The following is a 24,610-nucleotide window of genomic DNA, read 5'->3' on the forward strand; positions in this document are numbered from 1 at the left end:
GCAAATAATTTGCATAGTCTGTCACATACTGTACTACACTGAATATTCAATTCAAATAACCTAGTTTCTGAAGGGTATAACAGCACACAGCAGAAAATCTTACTCATAAATCATATGTGCATGGTTGAGGGAGCTCGCCATTTGATCTATTTGTAGTCAGTACAGATCTTGGATGTGCATCACAGATTTTTATGTAAATCAGGGACATCAATAGTCATATAAATTTGATTCCTCTTAGTGAATGTGACAGAATCACCTTATTGGCTACAAGCAAAATGCAGAAGTAATGTAAAAGAGATTATGGCTTTAAAATATTGCAGACTCCCTATGGCTCTGTTCTTTTTAATTTGATATTTGAGAAGAAGAGGTAATTGTCAGCAGAACTGTGTATGTATCCTTTTGGAAACAGAAATTTATGTTTGGTTTTCTAGCAATAAGCTGGACTCAGGGTGTCCTGCAATTGATAAGTGGCTGGGATTATTATGATTCCTGTCATGCTACCTGTAATACTAGGTTCTTAAACATCTTTCTCAGGTGGTAAGATTATTTGTCAAAAAGGTTTAAGTCAAGCACGGTGACTTTGAAAGCAAAGGAATACACCACCATAGCTGGAGATAGGGATATTTCTGTTATACTCTTGAACAGTAGATATTCTTATTTGCTTGCGTGCAGGGAGAATTCAAGTTTTGTGGGGCTGTAAACATATAATTTATAGGCCCCTTTTAATGAAAAAGAATAGAAAATTGAATTCTAATTTCAACACAATCTTCAGTGAGGGACACTGAAACGTAAGATTTATTAGCTTCACAGTAAATTTACCTCTACAGATGTTAAAAATGTGTTCAAAACCGTCCAATGTTTTAAAGTCACCATCCAGAGGTACCACTTCAAATCCAGTAGAGTGGTTTTAATTAAAAAAATGAAAAATAAGTGTTGGCAAGGTTATGGAGAAATTGGAACCCTTGTACCTCATACGTTATTGGGCATATAGGATGGTTCAGTTGCTGTGGAAAGTAGTTTGACAGTTCCTCAAAAAGTTAATCACAGAATTTTTACATGAGCTCATAACTCCACACTTCAGTATATGCCTCAAATAGTGGAAAACAGTTAAACAAATACATGTACAAGCCTGTATAATAGCCCTATTCACAAGAGCCAAAAGATGGAAATAGCCCAAATGTCCATCAGTGAATGAGTGGATAAACAAATTATAGTATATATACATACAATGGAATATTATTTGGCCATGAAAAACAGTGAAGTACTGATACATGCCACAACAAGGATGAACCTTGAGAACATTATGCTAAGTGAAAGAAGCCGGGAACAAAAGGTCACATATTATGTGACTCCATTTAGACAAAATATCCAGAACAGATAAATCCATGGAGACAGAACACAGACTGGTGGATGCTAGGAACTTGAGGGAGAAAAAAAAAATGGAGAGAAACTGTTTAATGGGTAAAAAATTTACTTTAAAGTGATGAGAATATTTTGAAACTAGATAGAGGTCGAGGTTGAACAACATTGTGAATGTACTAAATACTACTCAGTTGTTCACTTTAAAATGGTTAATTTTATGTTGTATGAATTTCACCACAATCATTTTTTTAAAAAAGTCCACAATTCATTCAATGACTCAGTAACTAATTGTTACTAGTGTTGTAACATTACAATATTACCTTCTATTACAGTGTGCTAAGCTCCAAGGAGAACTGATTGAATGTTCATGGGGTCCCTATTATGAAATAGGTATTGTGATATGCTAAAAAGTAAGTCACATTACTTGTTCTTAAATAAGTTAGTATAAAAATTAAAAAAAACTATAATTGTTAACATATTTACAGAATTGTGTGACATTAACAATGTGTGATAAAGAAATGATTAGACAAGGCTTTGAAAGCAGATAGGCTTGAGATGATTTTAAAGAGTATGTGGTTTAAGTAATGGAGGAAACTAAGGGGGTAAAAGAGTGAGCAGAAGCATGAAGATATGAATGAGTGTGGGTCTCTTGGGAGCTAAAGAGAAGACCAGCAGAGAAATGTTTTGGGTGGCACTTGTGTGTAACGTTTGTTAGTTACTATGGGGTTAGATAATAGAATTGTTGACCTAGAAGAAGGGAGGTGGTGAGGGCATTTTAGTGGAAGAAATAGCATGAGAAAAAGTATGGAGGTGGGAACTATGGAGTTATGTGCTCAGTATACTCCTGTAAAAGTTCTTAACTTAGTCTTCACTGATTATTTAAAGGTTCTTCTTTTGGTTTCAGAAATTCCTTGAAGCCCTGAAATTGCATACAATTTAAAAATGTGCATACATACTTTTCTGGAGAAAATGTCTATATATTTTTAGTAGATTTTCAAAGGGTAGCACCTCAACTGTTAGGATTTAGCAAAGTTCACATGTTGCTAAAAAAATTGCTAGCAAACACTATTCTTCTTTTCACACGTTAGGAACTCTTGTTCTTCATAGAGCCAGAAGTTCTGGCTTACTGGGGTTAAGTTTACTGTAGTTTTATCTACAACAAAAAGGGAAGATTTTTTAATTAGTAGATTTTATTATCATTATTTTTCAATAAAGACTCCATATTTTAGAGCAGTTTTAGGTTTACGGAAAAATTGAGCAGAAAGTACAAAGAGCTCCTGCCTTCTATCCCTCTCCCCCACCCTCCACCCTCCGTTTCCCCTATTATTAACATCTTGCATTAGTGCGGTACATCTGTTACAATGATGAATAAATATTATTATGAACTAAAGTCTATATTTTACATTAAGATTTACTCTTTGTGCTATACAGTTATGTGGGTTTTGACAAATGCATAATGATATGAATCTATCATCACGATATCATATAGAGTAATTTCATTGTCCTATAACTCCCCTGTACTATACCTGTTTATCCCTACATCCCTCCCACAAATCCTTGGAAAACACTGATCTTTTTATGTCTCTATAGTTTGCCTTGAAGAATGTTGTATAGTTGGAATCATACAGTATGTAGCTTTTCAGACTGGCTTCTTTTACTTAGCAATATTCATTAAAGTGTCCTCTATGACTTTTAGTGACTACACATTTCTCTTTATCACTGAATAATATTCTATTGTGTGGATATACACAGTTTATCCATTTATCTAATGAAAGACATCTTGTTTGCTTCCAAAATTTGGCAATTATGAATAAATAAAGCTGCCATAAACCCCTGTATGCAGGTTTTTGTGTGGACATACGTTTTCAACTCATTCAGGTAAATTTGGGTAAGAAGTGTGTTTGCTGGATCATATATTCAGACTATGATTAGCTTTGTAAGAAACTGCTGAACTGTCTTCCGTAGTGACTGAACCATTTTTCATTCCCACTAGCAGTGAACGAGAGTTCTTATTGTTCCACCTCATTGTCAGCATTTGGTGTTGCCAATATTTTGAATTCTAGCCATTCTAATAGGCGTGTAGTGGTATCTCTTTGTTTTAATTTGTATTTCCCTAATGACAAATGATGTCGAGTACTTTCCATCTGTTTATCTTTGATGAGGTGTCTGTCTAGATCTTTTGCCCATTGTTTTTTTATAATTGAGTTGGTTGTTCTGTTATTGTTGAGTTTTTTTTATTAAAGCATAGTTGACTTAATATAATATTAGTTTCAGGTGTACATAATAGTGACTTAATATTTTTATAGATTATACTCCATATAAAATTATTATAAAGTGTTGACTATATTCCCTGTGCTGTAGATTACATCCTTGTAACTTATGTATTTTCTAACTAATAGTTTGTACCTCTTAATCTTTTTCACCTGTCTTGCCTCTCCTCCCACCCTAAGGGGCTCTCCCTCAATCTGTGTTCAAGCAGTTGAATGTTTAAAACTTCTACTAGGAACTCTACATTTCTTTCTGGTATATTTCAAAAGAATATTTGAATTGCAGTTCATGATTTTAAAATGGTTTTTATGAGTTTTTCCTCATTTGAATCTCACAACAACCCCATGAATGAAGCTACTTGTGATTATCCTCCTTTTCAGATGAGGAAACTGAGGTTCTAGCAAACTAAGAGGTTTGTCCAAGTCTGTAAGAACAGTAAGTGTAAATTTGAAGAGAAGAATCAAGTTCCTTTAGTTTCATTTGTTTTAATCTATTATTCCAATCTGTTATTTATTTTTTTTAACCCAATCACAATTGTATCTGCCATCCTGTCTTATTTTGTTTCATTTATAGATTTGGGACTTGTATCATTTATGGCTTTTTCCTAATCACTGAAAAAAAATGTTGAGCAGCACAATATAACACATGGAGTCTGTAGTTATGTCATTAGAGATCAGATTTATACTGGCTCATTTATTAAAATTTAGCAGGTATACTTTTTCAGAGAACTATGAATTCACTGAACACATTTCCCTATCTTGCTTGAGAAGATATAAAAAGAGACTGTCAAATTCTTTTTTAAAATGAGGTTAATGGGACTTGAGTTTTAGCAACCCACATTTGCTATCTAAGGAGCGTCATTTATTTTCTAAGTGCTAAAACTCATATTTAACAATCCATTCTAGAGTTCTGCCAGGGACCAACATAGAACTGTGTGGTCTATAGCTTCCACATTCTACATCATACCCTTCTTTGAAAATTAATACATGTGCATTTTTTTTTTTTTTTTTTTTTTTTTTTTTGTGGTACACGGGCCTCTCACTGTTGTGGCCTCTCCCGTTGCAGAGCACAGGCTCCGGACGCGCAGGCTCAGCGGCCATGGCTCACGGGCCCAACCGCTCCGCGGCATGTGGGATCTTTCAGGACCGGGGCACGAACCCATGTCCCCTGCATCGGCAGGCGGACTCTCAACCACTGCGCCACCAGGGAAGCCCCCCTGCTAGTTTTTTTAAACAATGAAGTTTTAATTTTGATAGTTAAATTATCCACATTTTCCTTTGTCATTTCTTCCAGCATAGAAAGTTCTCCATGTATTTGATGAAAGTTCTCTTTAATTTTCTCATAATTTTTGAAAATTGATTTTGGTTTAAATTTCATGCATCTGAAATCTAGTTGGCTCCTTGGACTGACGTGAGGATCTAAATACACCTCCCTTTCTTCAGAATAGCACACCACCTACCACAATTCTTTGAATAATCTTTCATTTTTCTTGTGATTTATGATGTCATCTTCATTTTCCATTAATGTGTCATTTTTTTCTATTAATCAGATTTCTATTTTAAGCAAGGCTACTTAATCCTTCACATACATCAAATATGTATAAATAAAATATAATTCTTAATTCATAGCTTTATTGCAGGATCCTTTTCCTTCTACTTACAGCCATGGTCAGAATGAAAAACAGTGTGTATGTGTGTATTGGGTTGGTAAAGAGAGATGGGGGTGGGGATGGGGTGGAGAGGAGGAGGAGAAAAACGAGAGCTTTTGATCATTTATTTTTCCATAATAGAAGTTCGCTGAGTGCACACGATTTAATTTCTTTTCTAATCATTTTCTTCTACCCCTTAGTCATTGCTTTACTTTGATCTTTTTTCAGCTTTGCAATTATTCCAATAACGCATGTTGCTGCATTACATCTGGTGGATGGGCACTAGAGGGCAGTGTATGTGCATGTTTTTGGGTGCAAACCTTGATGCTGCTCAAAGGCAGTTCTGAGGAAAGTTCAAGCTTTGTTGTGATTGATTGCTGCTGTGCCTCTTTTTCTTAACAATCCATGCTTTGGTCCAGCAGCCCACAGTACAGTAGGAGCCAGTGCTAGGCAGACTATTGCCGACTGCCATGGAGCTTGTATAATGGAGTAAAACCTCCTTTTGGTCTTACACTATGAACTTGTTCATTCATTCATTTGTATTTTTCAACAAAGAGTGAGTAGTTCTGGTGTTATATCTGACTCTTGTGATTATGAGTGGTTTTTACTTTTAGTTTGTGCTATTTTTCAGATTTCCAGCAGTGGAAATGTATAAAATATGAGAAAGAATAAATGTTATAAAAATTAAGACGCCTTACTGTTTCTAGCAGTGAAAACTTACTGTCAGTTATTAAAAGATTGTGCTTTAATGATAGAGAGAGGGGAAAACATCGTCAATCAAGCTGTATTTTCCTATATTGTTAAGCAGGGATACTGAAAACTTGGCTCAGGCACTGAGCCAAGGAAAGTGTTGGTAGAAAGAAAAGAAAAATGTAAATCACTGGAAATTAGGCTTATTTGAAGCTGCCCAGGTGGGAAGTTCTGCCTTCCGCCAAAAGACGAAAGCTTTGTTGCTTTTGCCACTTCCTTGAAGATATTGCTCTGAAGGACTTTCTGCCCAGGCTTTGGAACCACATCAGGGACCTGGAGGCTACTCTCTAGGTGATTTGATCCACTGCGGGGAGTTGAGACAGGAGCTCTGTGTCGGGGGCACCCTATCAGTGATGTGTTCCAAGTTGGAACTCAGAATACAATTTCTCATGATTAGCTCTACAGTCCTTTTCAAGTAGCACTGGTCTTAAATAAATGATGATCTAAATTGAATTCTGTAGGTCTACCTTCCATGTGTTACTTTTAACATTGTTACAATGGAAAAATGCATTAGGACTTTCAAAACACCATCTTTTTTTTTTAAATTTGGGGGATCATTTGTATGAGCAAATGACAAGGGTAATAAGTCTCCTTAATTCAGAGGTCACTAGCATTCCAGGAACTAGAAATATGGTATCAGCAGCTACATTTAAGGACATATTAGATTTAAAATTAGATTTGGAATTAATTTAAACTAGCCCATGTCTAAGCATTTAAAGCCACAGACGATAAACTCCTCCCCATACCTCTCGAAAAGCATCTTGGAAGAAGCAAATTGCCTAGGAATTCTAATTATCTGAAGTTGTTTGCCAGTATTTTGCTTTGAGTAGAATTCTCATATGTATTTCTGTCAGTGAGTAGGCAGCTTTTTTCTTTGGCCAATTAAAACTCAGGTCTTGGAAAGATTTCATTGTCATTGTTTAATTTTTGTTCAGTTTTTTACTCTATTTGCCCGCCAAAATTATGCTGAGGGTCTGTAAACTTTTTGAATTCTCCAGAGTGGATAAACATCAGGTGTGAATAAAAGAAAAGGTGGCCCTTCCAAAGGTGTCCGTGCTCTCATCTTTGGAACCTGGGAATATGTTATGTTAATGGCAAAAGGAATTTGGCAGCTTACAGATTTTAAAATGGGAGATTATTTGGGTGGGCCCAGTCTAATCACATAAGCCCTTAAAGCAGAAAAACTTCTCTGATTGCAAGCAGAAGAGACTGTCAAATCCAAATACTGAGGGCTGCGTTGATATCAGGGACATACCTGACATGAGCGTATGAGGATTCAGAGAAAAATTACAGCCTGAGTTTCTGGGATGAAGCTGCAGATGGTTTACATATGGTACCAAAGATTTTGGCCTCCAGTGGGCAGTGAGATGGTGAAATGCTAGGCCTGCTAAATTTGTATTTGTCCCAATGCATGGAGTTGATCCAAATGCTGTGGACATAGTGAGACATGGAATAGGAACAGGCAGATGCAGAACCAGATGCTGACCTGAAGAAACCAAACAGAAGCTGGCTGTTCAACCCGGCTAAATTTTCACCAAGTTATTGATGAGCACCAAGTTATTGATGAGCTGATCTGAAGAAATCAAAACAGAAGCTGGTTGTTAAACCTAGCTAAAATTTCACCAAGTTATTGATGAGCAAGAGTTGTTAACTTCAGAACTTTATTGAAGCCCTCTATTAATAGTGAGCTAAGTACGGTAATTTAATTGTAGCTGCCTGCATAAATGGCCTGTTAATCAGAACACAGTTCCTTCCATATTGTAGTTTATATTCCTCAGTGAATCTTTTCAAAATTGTCTTTCTAAGTCAGGAGTGAAGTACTTTGTCAGGTTCCATTAAAACCAAATATTTGATCTAAGAAGAATACATTGATGATCGAGTAATGATTGCTGTGCCTAAGGGGGCCAACTAGGCAAACAGCCCCTCTTCCCCTCAGATTAATGTCTGAACAAGGCCTGTTTCAGTCTACATGAACCATATGTTACATTTCCAGTTCCTTTCAAAACACATGTTGGTACGGTTTAAGCAAAACATTCATTACTTTAAAAAATATCCCCTGATTCTAATTTTAAAAGCATGTGAGTAAATGCATTGCTCATTAGTGGGAGAAAAACACTGCATTGAGCTCCAAGTGGGGAAAAGTGTAACAGCCTTGAGAGCTCTTTCATGTGGCCACCATTTGTATCTTAATCCTGCGAGAAGCACACCTTTCTCCAATTAGTTTTGCCCTGAGTAGAAAGCTCACTGTGTCCCATAGCCCGGTGCTTTTGTTACACAGAGAGATGCCTACCGAAGTCCAGACTTCAACCATTGTTTTCCTTTCATTTGAGTCTTAACTCATGTCCTAGACTCTGGAGGTGACTACCGAGTGCAATCACCTCTCGATTACCGTGCCTTCTCAAAATCTGGTTGTCACATGAGTCATTAGAATGATTGCAGTTGAAACCAACAATTGTAGAGAGGAAATCAAATGCATAACTTCTACTTTTTATACTTATGGAATCAGTTAAAGCATGAGGGTCCAATTTTGTTTTTGACCCCAAATAGCTTAAAAGCACATTAAATTGTGAATTTGCTATGAGACATTGTAAAAAACTTGGTGGTATTTTGTGATAAAAATTTTGTGAAATCAGACATGGAGCTTGATCAAATATATTCATGGAGGAAGATGTGCAGTTACTTAAGAGAAATTAACTTGACAATAGTTTAGATTTAAGAATTTTAAGAGTGAAGTAAATATTTATGGGAAAAGCATTATCTTCCCTCCAAAATTATATAATTTGTGGATCTCAATCATTCAATTATTCATTCATTCACTTATTGTATGTCTACTATACGCCAGGAGTCTTCTGGACATTGGGAATATAGAATTAAACATAATGAAGTCCTTACTTTCTGGTAGGGAGAGACAGACAACATAGACACTTAAAAAATACAGACTATGTCAGGTGATGGTAAACGCAACAAAGAAAAAAAAATCAGGGTAATGGAGTTGGAGGAGTGAAAGACACTGCTATTTTCTATCGGGTGGTCAGGGAAGGTCCCTCCAATAAGGTGAAATTTAAGCAGAGACTTTGAAAGAAGTGAGGGAGGAAGTTATGTGGAGATCTGAGGGAAGCCTGTTCGGGTGTGGCTGGGTCAGAGTGAGAGAGTGAAAGTGGTGAGAGCTAAGGTCAGAGGAGCAGTGGAGAGGTTGGTGGCAGGGGAGATAATGTAGGGCCCTGTGGGCCATTATGAGGACTTCAGCTTTCACTCAGAATGAAATGGGAAGCCACTGGAGAATCTGGAGGAGAAAGGGATGATTTGCATTTCAACACAATCACCCAGGCTGTTCTGTTGAACACAGATTATAGGGGGCAAACAGTGGAAGCTAGGTGACCAGTGAGGAGACATTGTTGTAGCTGTGTGTGAGATGCTGAGATGTGGTCAGATTCTGAATATGTCCCAAAGGAACAGCCAACAGAATTTGCTATTGGATTGGCTGTACTGAATGAGAGAAAAAAGAAGGTGAATTTTTGAGCAAATGGAAGAATGAAGGTGCCTTCTACTGAGAAGGGGAAGACGTAGGAGGAACAGATTTGGAAGAAGTGAGGGAATTAAGGGACATGTCAAATAGACACCACAGTGGAAATATTAAGTAGGCAATTGGTATGTGAAACTTAGGTTCTGGGGAGAGATCTGGACTGGAGATATAAATTTGGGAATCATCAGGGTGTCAATGTTGCTTAAAACCATAGGACTAGATAAAATCACATACTAAGAGAATGTAGGAAGAGCAGAGGAGGGGTCTGAAGATTGTGCTTGGAGCTTTCCAAGTTTAGAGGTTGGGGAGATGAGATGGAGCCATCAATGAATGGTGAGGAGAATGTCCACTGAGATAGGGCATAAATCAGAGAGAGAGGCATCTGGCAAACCAAATGAAGATAGTATTTCAAGAAGGGAGTGAGGGATCAACCCTGAATTGCTTCTGATGGGTGGAAAAAAGCAGAACTGAGGCCCGACCATTGGCTTTGGCAACATAGGAGGTATTGCTGAACAGTGAGAGGTGCTGAACAGTGAGAGGCCCAAGTAAAGTGTACAGATCCAGACACACATTACACTTGGTGGTGGAAGCATGTGGAACTTATGATGGCTTCTGTTTTGTTGGCTTGTCCTCTTGCTGCTTTTTCCTTCTGGCACAGTTGTTTTTCTACTGTCTGTCAATGCCTTACCATGACCAGCGTTTGGGAGGGCTCAAAACAGGCCTGTTTTTGTGAGCTGGATGCCCAGATAAGGGCTCTGGTAAACAGTTGCATAAAAAAAGTTAGAATAAAATGAATCATTAGGCTAGGTAGAAGCGATTTACCTAGTTGATGGTTGGCACATAAACTAGTTGTGAAACTGTTCCTTGCTTCAGCAGAATTAGGGTGAACATTTATTGGAATAGAATTATTAGACATTTAAGCTCTCCGTTGCATTTTTTACCACATTATATAAGAAACTGGATATTATGGGATGCTGGAAAAGGGTAACAATAAACGAAAACATTACCTTTCATATAAAGATAAAGGAAAAACTGGCAAGACATATTATGATTAGTGAAAACAGCCATATTTGAAAAGATTCCTATATTTGAAATGAGAACAGTTTTCAGGCATTAAACTATATGTACTCATAAAATTTCTATCAGAAATTTAAAAAATATATATATATGTTTCACTTTGTGATCCCTCTTCTTGAAATCTACTTGGAGCAGAGTAAAATATACAATGTTTTATTCACAAAGCAATTATCTTCAGCTGCATATAATAAGTGCCAGACCCTGTGCTAAACATTTGAGATAAAATTGTCAACCTCTCTGGCAATTGCCCCACTCTAGTAAATGAGCAATTCCCCATAACTTTGCTGACTTGCTGAAACATTCAAGCACCTTCCTTCCTCAAGAAGGGTGGAGAGAATGTGGGGGTGTCTGATAAGCTTCCATTTCCCATCCTGATTCCCACAGGCCAGCTTACTTTTAGGTTGCTTATGGGGTTGCTCCCCTCAGCTTATCTGCATAGCATTTTTGCTGCTTTTTAGAACCGATATGCTGCAAATCACTGTGCTAGTTTTGCTGTTCCCCATGGCTGAAATTGTCTCTCACTAGGTGGGAAACTCTTTTTTTTCCCTTTCTCAGGTGATTCAGCTCTTTTGTCAGCTGCTGTCACCAGGTAGGGAGGTACCCCCTCCTTCATCTCTACTCCTTTGTCTCATCATGCTCTTGTCTCCTGCTAATGCCAGTCCTAGGCAGACCCATCATTTTCCTCTTCCCAAGGAGATAAAGATTTAAAAAAACACAATGACTCATCTAGTTATTCTCTCACATTAGGGAGCTTCCATTTTACCTTTTTTTTTTTTTAACCAAATCTTCCAACTTCCATCAGTCAATGAACTTTCAAATAGAATCAACAAAACCTCTTTTCTAGGCTCTTGCTATTTATGCTATTTGGACTATTATGAATGCATTAAAGAGACTGGCTATAAAAACATGCTGTTCAAATGGAAGACTGCTTATTAAATAATATCAGACAAAAGATATCTAAAATAACTAAAATATAATATCTAAAAAAATAATATAGTATAAACCCAAATCCTAAAAATAACAAAAATACTGAAGGGAAATGTACAGTTATTAATTATAATCCACAAAATATTCTTATAGTTTTGATTTTGTTCTCTATATGTGCTTCACATTGGGAGCAGCAATAATGAATATTTTTCCTGTGGACCACATCTCTAATTTTATAATGGAATTATATTTTTTAACAGTCAACTTGTTTAGAACTAGCCTACCCTTTTTTTTTTTTCACGGTACGCGGGCCTCTCACTGTTGTGGCCTCTCCCGTTGCGGAGCACAGGCTCAGCGGCCATGGCTCACAGGCCCAGGCGCTCCGCAGCATGTGGGGTCTTCCCGGACCGGGGCACGAACCCATGTCCCCTGCATCGGCAGGCGGACTCTCAACCACTGCGCCACCAGGGAAGCCCTAGCCTACCCTTTTAAGGCAGAGATGGTAGCTGTGTTTTGTTTGGCCTATAGTTTAAAAGAATTTCAAATTATTTTAGTAGTATTCATGGGGTTTTCTTGAAAGAATCAGATAATATTGGCATCACTGGACTCATTTTTCCCTATGGCATCTCTCAGCTGGATTGGCTGTTTAAGGAAAGGAGGAATCCCTGGGTGCACTCCAGTTCACCTCAGTATCCCCTCTTCTCCTGTCTCTTATCATCTTGCTCGCTCTGTTGTTTCCATATCCCGTGTGCTTTATACATGGGTATTATTTGCCTGCCTCATAGTAATCTGAATTTGTCCACTTGCATAATTTTTAAAAACTTTCAAAAAATCCACCAATTATTCTATGGTTCCCTTCACTGTACAAGGTAAATAAGTAGATCGATTTTTTTTAGAAGTCACAATTTAGGTGCCATAAAATAATACAAAATTTGTCTGTTTTCCTTCTCTCTATGCCCCACCCCGCAAAAAAAAAGAAAGTAGACACGAATTCTGTCTGCTCTGGTTTTCTATGGCAACAGGCAACTGACATGTCAGAAGTGATTTAAATAGGGTCACAAACTGTGTCTGTAGGCTCATTCCTCTCTCAAGGCAACTACGCATATTCATAAAATTTTTGTCTTCTGTCTGCTGACTCATGTCTAACTGCCTACTAGTAAATCACTCTTGATGTTTCTGATACTGGTCTGTTTCATCTTCATGTGCCACATATAATTTCTGGCACAATATTAATGACTTTTAAGAGTAGAAAGCACAGGTGGAGACTTTAGCAGGTAATTTGTCACCAAATATACTCATATATTATATATATATGAATAATGTATACATAAGGTATGAATATTATATTATATATAATATATGCATATATATACACTACTAATAATTACTTTTTTTTGAGGTCAAGATGGACTTTCAGATTGCGCTGTATTGAGTGTCAGGATTATTATTTTACTCCTGGGATTACATGACATAGTGGTTTTGCTCTATGCTATTAGGTAAGTACATTGTACTTCTGGTATTAGATTTTAAAAAGAGGAAAATAAAATTGTGGTAGTAACATATCACAAAGATATCAACTTGATTGAGTCATTAATAGTTGTAAAGTATCTTAATGAAAAAATTTAAATGTCTGTTAATCCCCAAATAAAATAATCAATCCCCAAAGAAAATAGCAGTGAGAATTTTCATACCTGGATATTTTGCTTATTTTGTCTCTTTTTTTTTTTTGCTTATAATTTTTTTGTAATGAAAAGTTTTTTGTTTGTTTGCTTTGCTTTTGTTTTACATAGTAAAATGTATTAAGCTCTTGCTTTTTTGCTTCTGAATTTTGAATTTGGGGATTAATGTACCTTTCCAGGTTATGAAGGCGTTTGAACCTCTTTTCCTAGTACTTGTGCTGTTTCACTATTTTACATTTAAATCTCTGATTCATTGGGAATTTATCCTTGTGTGCTGCATGAGGGACAGATCCAATTTTACTTTTTTTCTATATGGCTATCCAGTTACTCTAATACCACTTATTTAAATCTACATTTTTTGTACTGATTTTAGATGCCAACTTTATCATACACTACATTTTTATATGCAGTTAGGTCTATTTCTGTATTCTCTATACTATTGGTTTAGCTATTCATGTGCCAATGCCACACTATTTTTTTTTATTACAAAGGTCTTTAAATAGGTTTTAATATTTGGTAGGACTTATACCACCTACATTACTCTAAAAACTCTATTTTCAGCGTTTTCCTTGCTATGTTTGCTTGTTTGTTCTTCCAAGAAATTTTATAACCAACTTTTCTAGTTAAAAACAAAAAAGGAAAAGAAAAAAAATAAAAGGGAAAAACCCAAATACCTGTTAGTATCTTTATTATTCTATAAGTTTGGTGTGCAATATTTTCATTGTGTTTCCTTTCTGAATATTTTCTAATTTCACTAATGATGTATTTGTTGACCCAAGGGCCACTTAAAAGTGTGATTTAAATTTTAATTATGTGAGATTTTTCAAAAATTTAGTTTTAAAAAAATTAACTTCTAACTTTATTGCATAGTGATTAGAAATATATTCAATGTGAAATCTTTAAAATTTATTAACACCTACTTTAGGTCTCAATTTATGAAATGGTCACTCCTAGTGAAATGGTTCTCTGTCCTGGATGGACCTTGGAATCACTTGAGGAGTGATTTTCAGACACACTAAGGCCTAGAACCCACCCCAGACCAATGAAATCAGTATCACTGGGGTTAGAACACAAACATTTGTATTTTTAAAGAGCTCCTGGGAGATTTTACAGTGTACCTTGTTTGTTCGCTTTTTTTGTTTTACATAGTAAAATGTATTAAGCTCTTGTAATGTTCTAATTTTTGTAACGTTCTAAGTAAACTTGAAATAACTGTTTATTCTTCAGTTACTGGATATAAGGATTCTCTAAGTTTCTTACAGATTTAAATTGTCAGTTGTGTTGTTCAAATATAATATATCCTTAATGAATTTTTAAATGTTAAGTCTATGAAAAAACAAAAAGAAGCATTTTAAAATCACCCATCTAGGAGCATGGAATCATCAGTTTCATTTTGTAATTGACAGAATTGCTCCGTGCTCTCTCTGTCTCTCATCTATCGTCTTATAATATTAAAATCATATATGTTTAGTGTATGGAGGTTAAATACTCTATTTTAATTAAATTAGTGTTCTTCAAATATATTTTAACATGCATGTTTAATTAAGAAGTTCTAAAATTGATCAAATTCTTAATTCTTTTTTATGCCAATCACCCTACTGTAGAGGGAATAGTTTAGTTCCATCTCACTTTTTACCCTCAATTTAGACATTATTATAATTATTTCATGGTGTTAATGTATATTTGTATTTATCCACATGCTTGCCATTTTCTCCACTCATTTCTTCTTGAATCTCTGTGCTGGATTGTCTATTTGCAATCAGTGGCATTTCTGTTCCTTTTTATACTTTCCCATGTTATTGCAGTGGCTGAAAGCCTGGGAACCTTATTTTTAAGAATCCCTTGCCAGGAGGTTCTGATTTAAATTCCACCAATGAGACACATTTGTAGGTGATTTGAAAGTTAAAAGGAAGGCACAGTTCAGTTGTCATCTGGCAAAAGACCAGAGCATACTTCCTTAGAAGCAGCAGATCTTCTGAACCTTCTTCAGACTTTATATTCTACTGCCTGTCTCCAGCTTTGAAATTAAGGGTCAGCTGTGGCTTTGGCAGCTACTTTCTGCACTTTTCTAATTTCTGTGTTGCAGTCTCCACCCTTGAACTTTGCTCTCCTACCTCTTACAAAAATTTTTAAACTACAGAATCCCTTGTATTTAATTACTTCTCATTGAAATATTTAGAATAAATTCTTTTTTCCTAACTGATCCCTGACTACCCCAATTTGAGTCTTTCCTCCTCAGATAATTTTTCTTTTCCTGAAGTATACGTTAAAAAACTTCTAAGCTCCCTTCAGTTTTGCTTGACTGAAAATATCTACACTTTACCCTCTTTTTTGAACAATAATTTCACCTGGTATAGAATTCCAGGTTGACTATTACTTTTAGAATCTTGATAATGCCATTCTACTGTTTACTGGTTTCCATTGTTGCTGTTGAGAACTCAGATGTTTGTTAGTTTACTTCTCGTATTTTATGTGGTCTGTATTTACTTTCTGGCTAATTAAAAAATCTTTTTCTTTTGTACTTTTAAGTTTTATTAGAATATATTTAGGGTTAATTCATTTTATTTATGCTGATTTGGATTTATTTGCCTTACTGAATTTGAGGGCTACTACGTTTTATCAATTGCATTATCTCTTTGAATATTGATTCTCCACCATTCTATTTATTATCTTTTTCTGGAATTCTGATTATCTGCATTTTGTACCTTTTCATACTTTCCTCCACACTTCTTAATTTTAATCTCTTATATTTTCCATCTTTTTTCTTTATGGTGGAAGTTGGGGTGATTTCTTCAGATTTGTCATCCACTTTGCTAACTCTTCAACTCTGTCTAATCTGCTGTCTAACTCACTGACTTTCTAATTTTAGAGATTATACTTTTCATTTCTAGATGTTCTTCTCAGTTAACTTGCAGAAATACCTTGTTAATTCTGACGATTTCTGGTTTGTTGTTTCTTATCTTATTTTCAATCTTCTCTTTTATTTCTTTTAATATACATCACATACTTATACAGAATACTGTTTTTGATAAATTCATCATCTGTAGGTTTTCAAGAGTCTGCAGTTTTTGGTTTCTGTTGTCTTGTTCACAGCGATTTATTTCCTCATGTGTTTAGTAATTTTTGACTGTGAGTTCATGTTAATCGAAACTTTATCAATAGGGATATTTTGAGATGTGGTTTTAAAGTTTGTTTTCTTCCAGATTGTGTTGGTTTTTGGCAGATGTCTGTTTTAAATTTAATTGTTTTAATTGTTTAAAATTTTTTTAGCCTCATTTTTTATTCAGAATATAGATAGATAGTATAAGAATTCTGGTTCTAGGTCTGTTTGAATATTGGCTTATGGCTAAGAATTGTTTTTCTTCCCCTTCCTCTTCTCCCCTTCCCTTTCTTCTCTGCCCCTTCCCTCCTCTGTCCTCTCGTCCTTCATTCCACACCCCCTGCCTCGCCCCCAATTTTAAATTTCTTCCATTTTTCCCACTCAAAGCCAGGACAAAGGCAAATATTACTCAAGCTCTTTCCCTCTGAGAAGTAGTTTACCCTCCAGTGGGTTACCCTGTGGAATCCTAGTTTTATGAAAGAGTTTCCAACCTGTGTTTTGCATCCAGTTTAATCCCAGGTTTTGTTTCACTAATGACACATTTCAACTCAGATCTAGGCTGTAGAGTTTGGAAAAATCCTCGGGGCAAACACCAGTTCTTGAAACTTTCTCTCAGTAGAATTTATTTTTCACTAGCTCAGGCATGCATTCAAATGTAGGTTTTATATTTTACCTAGTAGTTTTAATTACATTCTCCCCAAAGAGTTTTCTACAAATGTTTAGTCTGCCATATTGCTAGAAATATAAGTTAGCAATCATTATTAAAATGAGATGCCAATCTGTTGTTAAAATTGTTTGCAATGCCTAATTATAAAAGCATTGCTTACCATAGAGGAAGATTCTAATTTGGGGCTAAAAATAATAGTGCTTCATTTTTTTTATTATGCATCCCACAGAATTAGCACATGTGTAGCTGATTTTATTTTTTTACATGCTTATAAGTTATTATAGTATAAATAGTATTTTATTTTTATAAACTTGATAGCTGACATTCCTTTTCTATTTCAACTATAAAGTCACATATGGATTTTTCTAGCTACAAGACAATACACGTCTGTGTTTATGAGTGCTGATAAGATTCTGAATTCTATTCTGCTCTCATTGTTCCTGCTGTGATATGACTGCCTATTTTAAAACCACCCAAATAGAGACTGATTGCTATTATGAACAAAGAAGGCTATTCATAGAAATAACCTTCCTTCTTGGCATTATGGGTAGCAACGGTGATGAAAAGCCATATACTATAACTGTAAAAGTCAGTCTTGCAGTGCACCCCAGTCATGGGCATTGAACTTTTCACTCGCTTGTTCATCATTTAACCACTTAACCTATCAGGCGTTCAACTCTGTCTCCTTTTCAGACACAGCTATTTGACATTTCCAGGCAAAACACATCTTTTGCTTGCTATTCATTAGTGTCCATCAAAATGCACTTTTTTATATTAAAAAATAAGAATGTGCTGAGATGGAATGCCAGAAACAGGCTGTTTTTCTCAGTAATGGACAAATGGCATCAACGGGACTTTCCAGGGGTGAACCCCATGTCTTTCAGAAGCTAAATGATTCATCTGACAAGATAATGAATTGGTTGCTATTTTCTGGGAAGATGTGCAAAGAATATTTTTCCCCTGGATAAACAACTTAGAGAACATTCTGAAAGGATATAAAAAAAGAATAAATAAATATATAAATAAATAATCTAGTTTAACACAAATGGATTCCAGTCAGAAATGTGGATATGTAATACTTGGATATCTTGAAAAGAAATCTCCTCCTGGGCTGACATGTATTTGAGATAAGTATTATTACTGTGGCCAGAAAATTAGTTTTAGGTTCTATTTAGAATCTTATTGAGAGTTGGATGAAAAAAAATCACAGAATCACAGAAGTGATTTTGTTTTATGAAATTCACATCTTTATAATAATAATGTCAACTTTACTGACCCCTTCTTTTTGTGTTTATATAAAGAGCTAAATAGACATAACATGTGAATTTGGCTTAGGCATATAACCGTACTCTTGTATCCTTACAAAACAATATTTGAGACAAGGGACTATTTTATAAACAGGATGCCCAACTTTGTAAATAGTTAACATTAGAATTTCTGTTATGTGGCATGATGAAGAGGAAGGTCATTATTATGTATGCCCAAGGGTACTGAGGCTCTATGTTAGAGTTTTGGGTAAGGCTGGGTTGGGTGATGTCTTACTTGTTCAGACTGCTATAACAAATACAATGGACTGGTGGCATATAAACAACAGAAATTCATTTCTCATCATTCTGGAAGTTGGAAGTCTGAGATCACTGTGCCAGCAGAGCTGGGTTCTGGTGAGAACTGTCTTCTGTTTTGCAGGATTCTTGCTGTATTCTCACATGGTGGAAAGAGGACAAGAGAGTTCTCTAGGTTCTCTTTATAAGGGCACGAACTCCATGCATGATGGGGTCCACCTCCTAAAGATCCCATCTTCTGATAATGCCACATTGGGGATTAGGGCTTCAAAACGTGAATTTTGAGGGAACACAAACATTCAGTCCATTGCAGGTGAGATGAGAGGACTGTGAAATGGTGAGAAAAGACTGCATTTTAGCATCAGAAAAACTTTCAGTTCCTTTATGTGAGTAATGGAGGTGGTGTGGTAATTGATTTTATGTGTCAACTTGACTGGGCCACAGGGTCCCCAGGTATTTGGTCAAAAGCTATTCTGGGCTCATGCAGCTCAATATCAGAAAAACAAACAACCCAATCCAAAAATGGGCAGAAGACCTAAATACACATTTTTCCAAAGAAGACATACAGATTGCCAACAAACACATGAAAGGATGCTCAACATCACTAATCATTAGAGAAATGCAAATCAAAACCACAGTGAGGTATCACCTCACACTGGTCAGAATGGCCATCATCAAAAAATCTACAAACACTAAATTCTGGAGAGGCTGTGGAGAAAAGGGAACCCTCTTGCACTGTTGGTGGGAATGTAAATTGATACAGCCACTATGGAGAACAGTATGGAGGTTCCTTAAAAAACTACAAATAGAACTACCACATGACCCAGCAATCCCACTACTGGGCATATACCCTGAGAAAACCATAATTCAAAAAGGTACATGAACCACAATATTCATTGCAGCACTATTTATAATAACCAGGACATGGAAGCAACCTAAGTGTCCATTGACAGATGAATGGATAAAGAAGAGATGGCACATATATATAATGGAATATTACTCAGCCATAAAAAGGAACAAAATTGAGTTATTTGTAATGAGGTGGATGGACCTAGAGTCTGTCATACAGAGTGAAGTAAGTCTGAAAGAGAAAAACAAATACCGTATGCTAAAGCACATATATGGAATCTAAAAAAACGGTACTGATGAACCTAGTGACAGGGCAGGGATAAAGACACAGTTGTAGAGAATGGACTTGAGGGCACAAGGGAGGAAAGGGAAGTTGGGATGAAGTGAGAGAGTAGCACTGACATATATACACTACCAAATGTAAAATGGATGGCTAGTGGGAAGCTGCTGCATAGTATAGGGAGATCAGCTCAGTACTTTGTGACGACCTAGAGGGAGGGGATAGGGAGGATGGGAGGGAGGCTCAAGAGGGAGGGGATTTGGGGATATATGTATACTTATAGCTGATTCACTTTGTTGTACAACAGAAACTAACACAACATTGTAAAGCAATTATACTCCAATAAAGATATTTTAAAAAAAGTTAAATGCTTTTACATGACTCAGATAATTGTTTTTTTTTAACATCCTCTAGAAATTGTCTATGTTATAAGCAGAAACTCATTTTAACTGAAAATTACATCATAGCTAATCTTTCCTTGTGCACTTTGCAATGGTCTTTGTGCCAAAGCAATAAAATACAACAGATATATATTAAAAAAAAACAAAAAAAAAAAACCCCAAAACCCAACTATTCTAGGTGTGTGTCTGTGAGGGTGCTTTTGGATGACATTAACATTTGAACCTGTACACTAAGTAAAACCGATTGCCCTCTCTAATGTAAGTGGTCGTCACCCAATCAGTTGAAAGCCTGCCTGAATAGAACCAAAAGGCTGACCCTCCCATGAACGAGAGGGGTTCCTCCTGCCTGACTGGGCAGGGACATGAGCTCTTCCTGCTTTCAAACTTGAACTGAAACATTGCCTCTTCTTCGGTCTTCAGCTTGCAGCTTTCACACTGGAATTAATACCATCAGTCCTCCTGATTCTGAGACTTGCAGCCTCAGACTGGAACTATATCATTGGCTCTCTTGGGTTTCTACCTCGCTGACTGGAGATCTTAGGAACTTCCCAGCCTCCACAATCATGTGAGCCAATTCCTTATAATAAATCTCTTTATATATATAATCTTGTTGTTAAAAAAATATATCCTGTTGTGATATCTATATCTATATCTATATCTATCTATATCTATATCCTGTTGGTTCTCCTGGTGTCTACCTCTGCCTGTCTTCTGTTGAGACAGAAACTAAAGGCATAATCAATAATATCACACTGCACTTCACACACAGAGACTGCAAAATCCACAGCATGCATTCTCCCCAATACAATAGGCTGATATTGATCATCCTAAACACATAATTCCTATTCAAGCCATGGCTCAGGTCAGAGGATAATGTAAATGCACTTAGAATAAAAAATCTACCTTTAAATTTTATTTATTAATAATTAACTTTTTTTGTTACTTCAAAAAGTTGAAGTGAGAATCAGTCGCTCACACAGCATCTGTATTTAGTGCCTGTAATCAATCAAATCCTTAATGTTTTTCAAGGAGAAAGAGCTTTTTAAAACCTGGCCTTGCCCAAGTTTAAAACTGTTTATTTTTAATAACTGCAAATACCAAAATCATCTTTACTCATTGAGAGTATTGTGAAATAACACTTTTAATAGAAAGTTATTTTATCATTGATATTTTCTAGCTATGTATAGAAACTCTGCTCTCTAGGATTCAAGATGTGGTACCACTGATACCCATGAAATCAAAACAGAAAGGCTTTGGTAAGTCCTCCATGGTATTGGAAATTAAGATTCCCAGTAATATTAGTCAAAAGTGACACTGGAACTCCCAGTGACCCTTTTAAGTTGCTCCTTCAATACAGCTGGTTCTCCCTCAATCTTGAGGAGAAGTGTGGCCAGCCATAAAGCCAGAGCTTTAAACTAACTTGGGTCTACTCAGTTTGTCAATAATTCTCAAGCGACTTTGCTAACTATATTGCAAAATGAATAATCAAACATTCCACAGAATAATCAATTCCTGAGTACAAGAGTCTGAAATAGGACAGGTATGACTGGAACAGGGAGATGGGACAACAGGGAAGGAACTGTGTGTTGGGGAAGACAAAGTAAAACAGGTGGGAAGTATACAAGGCTGTGTCAAGGAGTTTTGTGTTTTTGAGATATGACCCATTTTCTGTGTAATTGAAATGTTTGCATTTTCGTATTTCAGAAGAGTGAAAGTACTATACTGGGTTAAGAAGAATACATCCCTAAAAATGTTAGTTATGGCTTCCACTTCAGTCCTTTGAAAACTTATGTATCACCCTGGTTGTTACAAAAAATTAAATATACTAAAATAAACGCTAGAAAGAGAGATCAGTTCAGAAGGTTAAGATGTTGATTAAAAATGAGTGTATTGGTGGGAGCGAGGAAAAAGTTCCACTCAGGGATCTGAGTCTTTTGCAGTCTGATCTTGGCAGAGCTGACCTATGATTACAGGCAAACTAATTAACCTTTTTGTGCCTTGGCTGCTTATCTGTGGAGTAAAGATAACAATGACTCACTAACAGGACCGTAAATCATCTGTAAACACCAACAGTTATAGAAATAATATAATTACTTATCCCAGTTGTGAGAGTCTAATCTTTGCTTCAGAGTTTAAGTAACTTCCCTCTGCCTAAATAATATGTCAGGCTTAATTTTTGTCAAACTTTTTTTTTTGTATGTGTGGTAGAGTGAGCTTGTGTTTATTTTCATATATAGTCAAATATATGTTTATTGAAAATGCACTCTTTCTGATGCCTATTGTTCAACCTAATACACCGGGTCCTAGATTATCATGGTGACACCTATTGGCAGCACACAGTTTAATACAGTAGAGCTGCTGAGAGAGAAGTGGGAATGGGGGGTCAGGGGGAGGAATAAGTACTTTTAACTTCTTTATAAATGACAACTCTTCTTGCCTGTTAAATAAGAAGGGTACACTTATTGCAATTACGTTAACTATAGTCAAGCAATTCAAATTGGATCAGCAGGCACATAAACATGCTAAGAAGTGGCCAGATGAAGGAGCTTCTCGTTGGGCTTTATTGTGGATTCACTGATTCACACTGACATTGCCATCTCCTTTGTGGTATTTCCAGTAATTTTGTAGGAAGTATTTATATAACTGTATTCCTTCAGTGGCAAAAAGATTGTCTGCTTCTGTAATTATTCTTGGTTATCATACCACACTTTCTTTAGCAGATGAAAGGAAATAATAATCAATCTTCTGGAACAATAAAATGTTTACAGACTTGGAATAGCCATTTCTTTATGAATTCAGAGAAGAATCATACATTCTCTTCAAGTCCTTTTTAAAAAATTCATGCCTAGTAAATATGTAAGCTGTTTTCAAGCTGATACTAATGACTCAGACATGTGACTACAATGTTTTTGTTGGTGTGCTATGGCCTATGGACAAATGGCTGCCTAGAGATCCTGGTTAGTGGCCATGGCAGGCTGGTAAGGAACAATGAACTGGACAGAAACAACCTTTTAGTTCCGGCCCAGGTCCCTTGTGTTATGTGACTATTGTAGTTCTCCTGACCTTTGCTCAGCTAAAGTGGGGGATAGGTGTTTGAATTTTTGAGTGCAGTATTATGTGTTTTATTGAGTTCTCACCTGACCAGGGCTTCTTTCCCAGTCCCCATTTCCTTCTGCTCTGGCTTTGTTCCAGTTGATTCTGCTGGATTTTGAGAGTCAGGGTTTGTGGTCTTGTCTTCAAGTGTATTTTTCTCACAGATTTTATCTATGGGAAAGAAACAACATATAGATAGAAGAATATATGCCACTTAAAAAAATAATTAATTAATTTATTTTTGGCTGCATTGTGGCCTCATTGCTGTGAGCGGGCTTTCTCTAGTTGTACAAGCGAGGGCTACTCTCTGTTGCCCTGCGCAGGCTTCTCATTGCGGTGGCTTCTCTTGTTACAGAGTACGGGCTCTAGGTGCGCGGGCTTCAGTAGTTGTGGCACATGGGGTTAGCTGCTCCGCGGCATGTGGGAGCTTCGTGGACCAGGGATAGAACTCCTGTCTCCTGCATTGGCAGGCGGATTCCCAACCACGGTGCCACCAGGGAAATCCCTATATGCCACTCTTAATACAGCTATATTGGACAACATAAGTTACAGAGATGCTGCTTGTTTTTCCAGAATAGTTTTCGCAGGAACACCTCCCCTAGGATTCCTCTAAACAAAGTATGACCTTATGCAGGAGGAGTTAACCTGCAGACACCTTCACACTGATGAAAAAATATGCTTAAATTTGGTGTATTGTGCAACAGAAGTCTCACGTGGTATATTTCTTTTTGACATTAGCAAGGCTGAGATTAATAAGGAGCCATTATTCATAAGGCATTTTTGATTCTGCTAAAGTATAATTTATGGCTGAAATTGATGCATCATAAAATTCAGAAAAATAAAATAGGCAGAAATGATGTTATTGACATTATTTTCAAATTTTGCATTCTAATTTTGTTTTTTGATAAAAATCTTTATTTTTCCTTTGATCATCTTCAGCTGTGACATCTTTTCTGAAAAAACAATGCAAACTAGTATGTACTAGCTTCATTTTCAGTACAAGGATTAAATTTTTTCCTTCAAACCTACAAATACAATTTCCAATTAATATAGTTTAAATTATAATGTACCCAGAGAATAATCAATTCACTGCTAAATATTTGGATTTTAGAGAAGATTTTAATGAAAATAAATAAATTAATATAAAAAGAAAATATAGAGGGAGCAAAGAAATACAATGAACACAATTTAATCCATTATCCACAGTTTCTAATTTATTTTTAATTGGATGTACTGTGCTTAGAAAGTTGAAATGAAGGCCCAAATCATAATTCTTATTTTATTGTAGTACATTATAATTTTTAAAACTTAAGCCCACACAGTATCGAAAGTCTGGGCTTACAAAACTGATAAATCAGGGTATGATCCCTTACTTTACAAAAGTTTTCACCGTACAAGTCCTTTAATATGAAAATTTCTATGAT

At 36.1% G+C, this 24,610-nt stretch overlaps 1 protein-coding gene across 1 annotated transcript in view; it reads right to left on the minus strand.

Moving 5' to 3' along the window:
• CNGB3 (cyclic nucleotide gated channel subunit beta 3) overlaps positions 1–24,610 on the minus strand; it is a 139,170-nt gene that overhangs the window by 98,083 nt on the left and 16,477 nt on the right. Inside the window, exon 3 of the mRNA XM_060035259.1 lies at positions 23,231–23,357. Coding sequence (XP_059891242.1) covers positions 23,231–23,357 — 127 coding nt within the window. The remainder of the gene's footprint in view (positions 1–23,230; positions 23,358–24,610) is intronic.

This window comes from Delphinus delphis, chromosome 17 (genome assembly GCF_949987515.2).
Source record: "Delphinus delphis chromosome 17, mDelDel1.2, whole genome shotgun sequence".
NCBI classification, from domain to species: Eukaryota; Metazoa; Chordata; class Mammalia; order Artiodactyla; family Delphinidae; genus Delphinus; species Delphinus delphis.